The following is a 12,500-nucleotide window of genomic DNA, read 5'->3' on the forward strand; positions in this document are numbered from 1 at the left end:
ATTTTAGCTCCTCCAAACTTTTCCAGTTTAAACCGAGCTAACTCTCCCCATGCTGACTAACAACAACCAAGCGTCAAGATATAACTTCACATTCAGAAACAAGTTTGTCTTTTGTCTTCTAGTTTGGTGTTGTTTTTAACAATTGTCATATGATTGAACTTTAACTTTTAAAGGTTGCTTGGACCGAGCCGTTATGAAGAGCAAAACAATGCTACAGCTCTGATTGGTCGAAGATTTCCCTTCAATACAGTCTCTCTTTTTGTCTGATTTCTTGATTTGAAGATGCTGAAAAAATCTAGACATTAGTGTGCCAAAGAGGATTGTTTTATGTCTTTTAACTTGAAAACACTTTGTTGTTTATTAGAAGTTACACAAGGTCAGAAATCTGAGAGAGAAGAGTCACAAATCTTCTTTCAAAGATTGTTCTTTCTTCTGTTTTGTACCTTCATAAGAATTGTCAGGACAGATAATTGAATAAAAACTAAAACATGTCATATCTCTGCGTCTCCTCAGATCTACCTGCTGGCTCCTAAAAGCGCTCTGGGACGCTTCATCAAGAAGCCCTTCATCAAGTTCATCTGTCACACGGCGTCCTACCTGACCTTCCTCTTCCTGCTGCTGCTCGCCTCGCAGCACATCGCACGCACCAACCTGCACATGCAGGGACCCCCGCCCACCATCGTGGAGTGGATGATCCTCCCGTGGGTGGTGGGTACGTACGCGGACTTTTACCTCAACTCTAACACACCTTACTTATCTTGTAAATCATTTTCAATGGGAGGTGTGAGGTGTGAGAGCAGGACTCTGGGGTCGGGTTCTTCAGAGTCAGAGTCAGTGTAGAAGAGGTGAGGATTTGGAGCTGGGCGTTGGGATCAAGAAGTCTTTTAGCATTGGAAATCTGGACGCAGGAGGAAAAGACGAGATTAATGCAGCGAAACTGAAGTTTTTTAAAGATGCTAACAAAAAAATACCACGGTGGTAAAAGGACAATCTGGCAACAAGTGAAAGACTCTTCTAAATTCCACTTTCTGAAGGTCTCATCTCAGAACCGAAAGCATTTTCCTCTGTCTCTTCTCGGTCTCAGACTGGGCAGACTGATCGGCTGTTTTTCCACATAATTACCGTGATTAGAAGGAAGATTTAAAGGCTTAAAATGTAATAGAAATCAAGTTTATCCTCTAAAAATAACCCGAGTCCCACTGTCTGTGATGTTTTCAGAGTTTTCAGAGTCCTATCTTCAGTTTGTTTACATCGCCAGGACGGCCGGCCGACTCCTCCCCTCGTGTATAAAAGTTGTTTAATTGAGGGACTAGAGAAAAGAAGAATAACATACTGTACTCACTGCTTAACTGTGTTTCTAGATCACGCTCATTTCAGGTAAATTTACATGCAGTGTGAAGATACCAGCACAATAAAGATCGCTAGCATTAGCATGCTAACACAACAATGCAGCGCGAGTTGTTTTGGTTTCATGCTAAATCACATATAAAGCCTTTAACTTCAACTCATTTGTAGTTTTTTTTTTTTTAATTCCACTGGTTACCGCCGCAACCTGTCTGGTGTTACGATCTCAGTCAGTGACACAAGCCCAGGTGACCACAAACACACACAGAGGGAACAGTGGAGTGGAAGTGACACAAAATCAAATAATTTCTGATTCACACTGGACTAAATTATCGAATGACCGGACATCTTTGTGATGATGAAATATTTTGGATATTTTCTGATTGAGTTGTTAATTTACAATCGAAGGACTGAGTAGATTTGTGCAGGATTAAGACGACCTCTGGGATCATTACCAGTTACTCCACGCTTCCAGTCTCTAATTCTTTGCACTCGTTGTAAGAACTTGAAGACGTCATGGTCCAGTAAGCATCCGTACTCTGAAAAACAGAAACAGAAAAATACAACCACTTTTTAAAATAACTTTTTTTTTTTCTTTACTTTGATTGCTGCTCATCGAGAAGACCCCGAGTGTGTCTTCACCAGTGTGTATACGTGTGTGTGTTTGTTGGGGTGTGTGGGTGTGTGTGGTCGGATGCTTGCGAGTGTGGAGGAGGTGGACGTGGTGTGTGTGTGGGCGGTCGGTTGTGTGTGTGTGTGTGTGTGTGAGAGTGATTACATCTCCATATTCTCTCTCTTAGCTGACAGCAATCATTTCCAAATCCGAACCATCATCCGCTATGATCGCTGAGGAAAACACAAAACCATCTGTTCTCGCTCTCTGTGTGTCTGCTCGCTTTTCATCCTGTCTAAATCGCTCCGAGACACTCGGCTCTGAAAGGCTTTGGATGATAAGAGACACTACATGAGCTGCTTGTTGAGGATGTTGAGGAGCTCACACTTGCTGTTGTTCTCCTTTAAAGAATTTTTTCAAAGCTCGAAAATAAAAACTGAAATAGTTCAACGTGGTTCCAAAGACTCAAATGTTCAAAATGACACTCAAGTTTTAGTCTCACCAGTCTATGTAGGTAAATGAACCAAAAACTATCAGGAACATGATATAATTAGAAATTGCTTTCATCTTGAGTCTTAAAGGGACAGTTCCGTTGTTTTAAAGGTCACATATATAAAACATACTTCACCATGTGTCTCTAGTCTGTCCACAAAACCCCCAATCATGAGAAAAGTCCATCCTCTCTGTCTTCTGCCTGCTCCACTTTTCAGAAAATGTGTGCTCAAACAGGCCGTTTGGAGATTTTCCCTTTATGACATCACAAAGGGCAGTAGCCCCTCCCCCATGTGGGTGACACTCCCACAGCTAGGTGTTTGTTCTGCCCTCTGAGTCCGCCTTCTCACTGTAAACAATAGGACATGGAGCGAGAAAGCACCGAGTACACCCAAGCCCTTCCAGAGAGGGGGCGTGGTCAGACACAGTTCATTTACATATTTAAAGGTACAGACACAGAAACAGCCTGTTCTGGTGAAAGTGAAACCAAAGCTCTTCCTGATGTGGTGGAGAATGTTGACATGAGGTGACACTTTTCACCAAAAAATGGCAACCAGCAAATGTAATACGGGAGGTCAGGTTAAAGTTTATAGCAGATTTTTCTCTTTAAACAAAGCCATAATTACTTTTTACAACCATATGAGTGATCATGGATGAATTAGTAATGGAGTAAAACCTGAATATTTTCAAAATCAGTCGTTCAGAAGAAACGTGTTGGCTCTATGCTCCCAACAGGAGGCGGCTGCCTAAAGAAAATATGCAACAAAAGTTTGATAAGAGAGCAGATAGGAAGAGTTGATGGAAGGCTTTGATGTGCTCACTCATGCATGACTGTGTGTGTGTTTATGTGTGTGTGTGTGTGTTTCAGGCTTCATCTGGGCGGAGATTAAGGAGATGTGGGACGGGGGATTCACAGAGTACATCCACGACTGGTGGAACCTGATGGACTTCGCCATGAACTCGCTCTACCTGGCCACCATATCACTAAAGATAGTGGCTTACGTCAAGGTAAAGATTTCCTTTCTCTCAAAGAGAAAGGAAATCGATGATAAAAAAAGTTAAGATGGAGTTACGGGACTGTTACGGGCTGACCTCTGAAGTCCACATACCCGGGGGACACGGGGGACTCATTTTTAAGCGACAACAACAAAAAAGATTTGTCCACAAATGACCACATGATGATAACGCTGTATCTGTACTTACTTGATAACGTCCCCGTAGTGCAGCAGTAGGAAGCCTTCCTTGAAAAGTAAGCATCAGCTGTGACCTTTGACCTTTGACACATTAAACAGGAGCCACAGGTCGGATTCAAACCCGCCAGCTCCGCTCAGAGGACCATAGCCTCTGCACACTAGGGAGCACGCTAACCGCTAAGCTAACTGACACCTCCAGTTATTTTGTTTCTCACTCTCACTGCACAGCTTTCAGATTTAATAATACTTATTTCGCTGCACACTTTGCATACATGTGTGCAATGAATTTAATTATTAAGAGCAAAGGGTGACACACACACACACACACACACACACACACACACATACTTGAACACACACCAGACGGCCGGGCCATCTGCAGCAGCTGTGAGTCACTGATGGTGGCGGGCGGCCCTCCTACACAGGTCCCTCATACACACAGTTTTATGAGGACACACACACACACACACACACACACACACACATGTAGATCCGGACACACAACTGTATCCCCACAAACATACACCAACACAAGTCGACTGGAAGTGATACAACGCTACACACAGACGCACACACACTCACACACAGAGGCAGCTGTTGGCGCCATTTTTCTTACTTTTTAAATCCTTGAAATATTTACAACATTTTTTTAAATCCGAAGGAGAGCTGGTAGCTTAAATTTTGCTCCGTCACTGTGTGGTGTGTGTGTGTGTGTGTGTGTTATGTGTGTGTGTGTGTGTGTGTGTGTGAGCGAGAGACACAGACAAATAGAGGGAATCTGAGAGAAGGTGCAAGAGAGTCTATAAATTAATGAGTGTGCATCTGTGTGCATATTTCTGTTTCTAGCCGTCCCTCGGTGTGACTGTAAGTGTGTGTCTTTGTGTATGTGTGTGTGTCTTTGTGTATGTGTGTGTGTGTGTGTGTGTGTGTGTGTGTGTGGATGCTAATAGAGGCAGACTTAATAAGACAGACATCCTGTGGAAGTCTAATGGTTGAATTTTGAATGAGAAGGAAGCCAAGCGTGAGAAAACCGACAGAGAAAAAAGACGGTGAGATGGACAGAGAGACAGATAAAATGAAAAAAGCAAAAAAAACTAAAACAGTGTGGGAACAAAGCATGCTGGGAAAATGATCTGGAGAGAGAGGTAAAACTGTAAGTAGGGAGTCAAAGAAACAAAACATTGCATAAAAAGAGAAAAGTATGTGTAAATGAGAGGAGTCAAACATTCGAGAGTGAAAGGTAGAAGAAGAAGAGGAGGATGGTGACGGTGAGGAAAAAGAAAAAACTAACACTAACGGTGAAGTGAAAGAACAGCGGAGAGCATGAGGGAGATTGAGGGGATAAGGAGGTGCTTTCACAAAATCATGACTGTTATCCTCTAAGGAACACATTTCAAACCAGGAACCTCCTCGCTGTGGGGCAACAGCGCTAACCACTGCACCAACCACTGCACCACCGTTCAGCCTTTCTGAATATTCCAGCAAGTTTCCAAAAAAAAAAAAAGAAAATTCTCGCTGAAAATAAAAAAACAGCTTCTATTTCATAAAATGTCTGATGTCTAATGAAATGCCTTTGGTGCAAAGAAGTAAAGACAGAACGTTTAGTTTGCTTTCCTCACTTCTGTTTTATGTCTTTCACTGCCCCTCCCCCCCCCCCCCCCCCCGCTTCTGATGTTTTAATGCTAAGCTAGGTTAAACACAACCAAGACCAACTGCACTGAATGCACAGACATAAAACTGATAGAAATAAATAACCTCAGAGGTTTTGTCAAATTTTCCGTCTCGGCTTGTGTGTGAGTCATGTGTGTTCATTTCTCCTTCTCTGGTTGTAATAATAAAAAAAACTCCTATCTCCGTCCTCTCTGCTGCCTTCAGTATAACTCCTCTCGACCCCGGGAGGAGTGGGAGATGTGGCACCCCACGCTGATCGCCGAGGCTCTGTTCGCCATCGCTAACATCTTCAGCTCCCTCAGACTCATCTCCCTCTTCACCGCCAACTCTCACCTCGGGCCTCTGCAGATCTCGCTGGGCAGGATGCTGCTGGACATCCTCAAGTTCCTCTTCATCTACTGCCTGGTGAGTAACAGATTCAAAAAAACTACCTTTGGTTTCGATTGCTCAAACAACACAAATATTCAGTTCTATATGTGTGATGGAGATGGTTTAAAGATAAACCAACCTGTCCCAGTCGACCGTGTTATCAGCTCTGGGTGCAAAGCTTGGGAAAAGAGTCAAATCTAAGGGCTTTGCCGTAGTCTCAGTGATGTCACCCATCGGTTTCTGGAAAATCTTTGTGAAGCCCAACAATGAGGGTCGCCATTTTGGAAATGCTGAGTCCAACAAACGTGTTGCTAATTGAGGAGCAGGCAAGCTATCTAGCTGGTGTGGGATGGACCCCAAAAAAAAGACCACTGACTGTCACAGACAGCTTGACACTGGTGGGTCGACGGCCCAGTCTGGCAAGGATCTTAGTGTAAAGTCTGTCAGCCCCAGAGGGCCCCCTACTGGTTTGGGACCCCGAGAAGTTGCCTACCTTTCCTGTTGACAAGCAGCGCCTCTGTCCTGTCTCATAAAAGCCAAAAAAAACTCACAAAAGATCATCTTTGGAAAAAGGAAAATGACGAAACTCTAAAGCCATCTTCCAGAACAAACTGATATCTGTCTGAAACTTTGCAAGAATCCATCGCTTCCTCTATTGTGAATACATTTTCAAACACTGTGTCCTTCATCGATGATGGAAGGACAACACCGGTCTACTTCATTGATGAATTCTCAGGGGAACTCCTAACCTCCAACGCGATCCACTGGAGCACCGTTTAGCTCCCTGAAGTCTTTAAAATCAATCCCAGAGAGCTGGAAGCCCAGAGGACTTCATGGCCTGTCGTTATCAGCTTTGCGTAACATCACACAGTTTATATCCTGTTTATGAAGAATGGCTCGTTTAAAATGCCCTGTAGGAGCAGAAGGTCAATCCCTGTAACACAAGGCAATGATTGGTCCACAATGACTCAACAGCATCTCATGCCAGCATTGATGTTTTAAGTGTTTGGGAAGAAGACCTTGTTATTCCAAAACTAAATGTCTAGTGGTACTCCTCATAACTCTTAAGAATATGTGTTTGTATAAAGAGATGAGAACGCTTTCTGTCCTGTGTAGGTCCTGTTGGCGTTTGCTAACGGTCTGAACCAGCTGTACTTCTACTACGAGACCAAGGCCTCAGAAGAACACAACAACTGCAAAGGCATCCGCTGTGAGAGGCAGAACAACGCCTTTTCAACGTGAGTAGCCTCCGATATTAACACTGTGTGTCCATGTTTGTGTCTTTAACAGTCTGGGACTGAGTGTAACTTAAAGGAAATAAGGGAAAAAATGTGTTTGCCCTGATATTTAACATGGAATCAGGTCATGCCTAAGCCAGGTTTATACATCTGCGTTGTATTTATGCCGAAGATACGCTATAGAGACCTGCATTGTAGTGACCTGCGCCATAGAGAGCTCGTCATCCTTGTGCATTGGTGTGTCTGTGTAGCTTTGCAATCCAAAAAAGAAGCAGCAACCATGGCAACCACGGACTGTGGATGATTTAATTTTTTCTAAGACGCCAACAATGACCCTCTTCCTACGTCCACATCTACCGTGCTGCTCAGAGGACGAAAACCATCGGTCCATCGGTTTTTGAAGTTACAGGAGTAGTTTAGAATCAGGTCATTTGGCGGTCCACTTCTTCGCTTGAGCACGGTTGCGTTTACATCTCCCGCAGACTGTACTCGAGTACACATGAATCCGAGCCGAGACCACCTCTTTAAGCGGACTCAGGCATGGTACGTCTGATCGAATGAACCGGACTTTGGGGTCAAGCATACTCGGATCCGGGCCCTGGTCCCAAGTTTGAAACCACCCTAAGCTAGTTATATCGACATTTTCTGGTTCCATATATCTTGGTTTTCTTCATTAATTCACTGGTTATACATTCACATATAAATACTCTAAACATCTAGTTCTACCTGTAGTGAACTGTCAGGTGTGTATTAAGAATTTAGACATTACACAACTTTTCTAGTTTCGTCTGAACCCTCGCTGTTTTTTTGAGCAGTGATGCAAACATTCATTTGAATGCTTGAATAGATGACTGGATATTTATCCACAAACGTAGTCTGCGTGTTTGTGTTGATGTTGGTGCTGCATGGGCGATGGGAACAAACCCTCACACGCTTACAGACCTCCCCGTTACGCTCCTTTGCTCCAGATAATGATGTGGAAACGATTTTAGCTGTCGAGCAGCTCCGGCTCGTTCAGAGGTCGTGGAGATTATCCATTTTTTTTCTCCGTGAGTCAGAGAAATTTGCAAATTGGAAAGTCAGTTGAAGGTTTAGCTTATTAGGTGGCAGAATTTGAATTATGACAGCCGTGAAACACACACACACACACACACACACACACAGATGGAGTGAGTCTGCTGATGGCGGTAAAGCGAGAGCCAAGCCGAGTCAGTGGGCCGAATATTGACAAGGCCCGAGGTTTGTTTTAGATAATAGCTGTATTGATTTGTGATCCATTTCGATGAGAGCAGTGCGAGGAGAGCTAATGCTAAACAACTCATCACACTTCTCACTTACAGCCGTGTCTGTTTTTATTCATGAGACAAAAAGTGGAGTTTTTAGATAAATGTGTTTTTATTGAACCGGAACAAAAAGCTTTGAATCAACCAGAGCTGAAGTTGTTTTGGAGGTGTTAGATGTTTTCAAATTAGATCAGCACTTTATCTCTTAGCTGTAAGTTTTGGTCCAAGTCCATATTTGGACATATTTAAAGGAGCAATATGTAACTCTGACCCCTAGTGGTTAAAATGGGTACTGCAGTCTAAATTCTAAACATAGTAGAGAGCTGTCCCCCCCCCCCCCCCCTCCTCTCTAGAGTGGATGCTCACTCAGGTCACCATGTGGTGGACACTGAAGCTTCAGTGTTTATCCAGCTCTGCATGGGTCTGTAAACCTTTCTGTGTTCTAACCTCTCTCCATTTTTCAAAAGCATCTCCAATATTGATCCTACTCCAGGTCCTAGTCCTCCTTGAATCCTGTAAATCCACTCTGATACTCTTCAGACAAACTTTACTGGGGGAAAAAAAGAAACAACATTGTGTTTCTCACAGCTGTATATCAGTTTGACACATTATGCAAAACGCAGCAATCTCAGCCCCGCGAGAAAAACCACTGCCTGCATCAACATTCATGAGTTTACACAGCCTGGATTATTTCCTTGGTGTGTGTGTGTGTGTGTGTGTGTGTGTGAGTGTGTGTGTCATTCTCACACACTTCTCAGCATTAGTGAGTTATTTGGCGAGATCATTTCCTGTCTCCACTCAGGTGTCTCACCTCTTTGTCTCCTCACTCCTCCTCATCGCGCTCATCTGTACTTCACACACTTATCAGCGTTAATGTGTTACATCCATTCACACCACCAGGCAGGAATGTGTGTGTGTGTGTGTGTGTGTGTGTGTGAGAGAGAGAGAAAGTGTGTCTTACTCCGTCTCTACACTGTATTCTCACAAATATTCTCTCTCTCTCGTTTTATAACTCCGACACAATCTCACGCTCTGCTGCTTCATTCATCAGTGATTAAAGTCTCTCTCTCTTTTTTCATTTACACACACATACACACACACACACACACACACACACACACACACACACATACACACACACATACACACACATGTCTCACAATAAAACCAAACAACTTTGCCTCAGTAGATTTACAGAAAACTCACACCATCATCACTCACGAGCTGTATGCAACAAACAAACACAAAAACACACACACACACACACACACACACACACACACACACACACACACACACACACACACACACACACACACTTGACTGATGGAGTGATTATACACACTCCTTATAGCGACAAACAAACACACAGAAAGCTACCACACAACAATAAATGTGTGTAAAGTGATGAATGTTTACTGCAGCACAAATAAAACAGCCTGCAGACACAATCTCTCTCTCTCTCTCTCTCTCTCTCTCCCTCTCTCTCTCTCTCCCTCTCTCTCTCTCTCTCTCTCTCTCTCTCTCTCTACCTCTCTCTCTCTGAATTGTTGCTTCATCAAAAATTCAATAACCTCATCTGTAACTGTGACTGTCACACAGACGGCAGACGGATCAGAGGAGGGGGAATACCGAAGGAGGTAAACAGAGAGAGAAAGTGAGAGATGGATGGAAGAAGAAAAAACAAGAGAAAGAAGGAGAACTTGTTTAAAAACCAGAAGTTGACAAGCCGCCATTACTGCGGTGGCGTCTCTCTTCTCCAGCCGCGGGTTTGAATGCAGGCTGTCCTAAAAAGTGAAAATGTTTCTACTTTTAACATATCTGTATTGGCCACCACCACTAGATGGCACCACCCAGAAACCGGCCGTAGGTTTCGGTCAATAATCTTGATAATGTGGAGAGAAAAGTCAGAAGAAGAAAGTGAGATGGATTTTTGGTCTTATTAAGAAGCAAACTTGAAATAAGGGGTCAGCAGAATTCATCGTCTATCCCGCTCACAATGTTCAGGGTGGTGTTGAGGTGGAGCTGATCCCGCTGTCATTGGTCGAGAGGCCGGGTACACCCTGGACAGGTCACCAGTCTATCACAGGTCGGATCAAACAGGATAAAACATGTTCTGATTTCCTCCTCTGAAGTTTTTTATATAATTCATGTCTGACCTTGTTCTCCTCTTTGAAGAAACTTCTCCTTTATTCAAACATTTCTCTTCCTGTTCTTTTTGTTTGTCAGGTTGTTCGAGACCCTTCAGTCTCTGTTCTGGTCCATATTCGGGTTGTTAAATCTCTACGTGACCAACGTGAAGGCTCGACACGAGTTCACGGAATTCATCGGGGCGACCATGTTCGGCACGTACAACGTCATCTCGCTGGTCGTTCTGCTCAACATGCTGATCGCCATGATGAACAACTCGTACCAGCTCATTGCAGTGAGTCACAAAACAAAACAGAACTAAGGGAACCTTTTTTATTCTGAATTAACATCATAAACTTTTCAGTAATTAGACAGTTCTACTTTTCTTCTTCATTAACATCATTTGGATTAAAGCAGTTTGCATTAGTTGTAAATAAAAAGTCTCTTATCAGCTCAAACTCACAACTCATCTCTTTAATATATTTCATTTAAATCAAACGAGATCATCCCTCAGATTTTTCCATGACCTCGTAGACTCACCCAGCTCTCCGTCCTGCAGGATCACGCCGACATTGAGTGGAAGTTTGCACGCACCAAGCTGTGGATGAGTTACTTTGACGAGGGCGGTACGCTGCCGCCGCCCTTCAACATCATCCCCAGCCCCAAGTCCATCCTGTACCTGCTCTGGTGGCTCCACAACAAGCTGTGCCAGAGGGGCCAGCCGCCGGGGGAGGACTCGCACAAGTGTGAAAACCTCAGAGAGTTCACGGTAACAGCTCCTTACATCGCCCTGTGGGTCTGTTTATAAATATACAAGGGGTTTAAAAAAAGGGCTCCATATTATTCTGTAACCCAAAGAGAAACAAAAATGTCCCATTGGATCAGTTAGGAGAGGCGGTGTGGGAATATGAGTTGCTGTGGCCGTTTCAGCACCACGGACAGCGACATCACTGAACCAACGTCTACAGGGAGAGTTTATTTTCAGATCAAAGAGGCTTCATTTATTTTTATCTGTTTATGTATTCTTTTGGGGATTCAATCCATGGGTTCCTGTTTCCTGGATAGTAAACTTTTGGACGAATGGGCTTCAGGTAAGGTGGGAAAAGTTTCAGACTTTCAGGACTTTTTTACATATTTATGTTTCTGTTATTTAATGGAAACACAATATTTATGTGATATTATTGTTTTATGTGTAATTCAAACTTTTAGTAGACATTTGTTTAGTTTCCGAGGATCAAAATGAGACTGATAAAAGGACCCAAAAAAATGCAGCCTCACACGGGGCACCATACAAAAGAGGGCATAGTTTATTTAACAGTCCAGGTCGATACACAGGTAATCCAAAATCTCCAAGCAAACAAATCCGAGTGGGTAAAAGTTTAAAAAAGCAGGAAAAGAGAGAAGAAGGAGAACGAGGCGACACGAGGGAACACAAAAGGGAGTAGCAACATGAGGGAGGACATACAGGGGTTACATGCAGAGATAATCAGGGGCTAACAGGTGAGCACAATCAGGGTGGGGAAACATGAGGTGCAGGATCTGACAGACAGAGACAGGGGTGAGTACAAAATAAAACAGGAAATGACAATTACACTCAAATAAATGGACAGACACAAAACATGGCCTGAGGTAACTTTTTTTTGGCGGTTCAAAGCTTTTGCAAACGACAAGCATTCCCAGATGAAGCATACCCGGGGTCAAACCTTTAAAGGAACAGATTGTATATCCAACACGTGTGTTTTTGTGCTGCTCCGTGAAAGTGTAGATGTGTTTATTCACGTGTGGGTTAATGCGCTGCAGTGACCGTGTGTCTATCACTGAACATGCAAACAAGCTGCGTATCATCAAGCCATGTGCTGAGCTTCATGTTAACAAGTCACAGGAGGATTCAGCGATTTACATGAAACTCAGGTGAGGTTTATTCAAAGCAGCTACATGACAGATGGGAAGAGCTTCCTGTTCGTTTATGTCCTGTGTTATGTTCAGTTTTACAGCAACACGAGAGTCTGATGTATAAAGCACAGACTGTACAGCGATGAATCAATGCAGAGCCTGTAACCAATCAGAGCAGGAGGACTTATCGCCATCCTGAGCAGGAGGACTTATCGCCATCCTGCTCAGACGAGAAGAGGTGCTGAATTAAAGTGGATATATGTGTATCATTATT

General features: G+C 43.5%; 1 protein-coding gene across 1 annotated transcript in view; it reads left to right on the forward strand.

Annotated features, from left to right (window-relative positions):
* trpc5a (transient receptor potential cation channel, subfamily C, member 5a) overlaps positions 1-12,500 on the forward strand; it is a 112,268-nt gene that overhangs the window by 84,826 nt on the left and 14,942 nt on the right. Inside the window, exons 10-15 of the mRNA XM_065950209.1 lie at positions 514-712; positions 3,318-3,457; positions 5,518-5,718; positions 6,799-6,920; positions 10,433-10,628; positions 10,893-11,102. Coding sequence (XP_065806281.1) covers positions 514-712; positions 3,318-3,457; positions 5,518-5,718; positions 6,799-6,920; positions 10,433-10,628; positions 10,893-11,102 — 1,068 coding nt within the window. The remainder of the gene's footprint in view (positions 1-513; positions 713-3,317; positions 3,458-5,517; positions 5,719-6,798; positions 6,921-10,432; positions 10,629-10,892; positions 11,103-12,500) is intronic.

The sequence above is a fragment of the Labrus bergylta genome, chromosome 22 (genome assembly GCF_963930695.1).
Source record: "Labrus bergylta chromosome 22, fLabBer1.1, whole genome shotgun sequence".
NCBI lineage: Eukaryota > Metazoa > Chordata > Actinopteri > Labriformes > Labridae > Labrus > Labrus bergylta.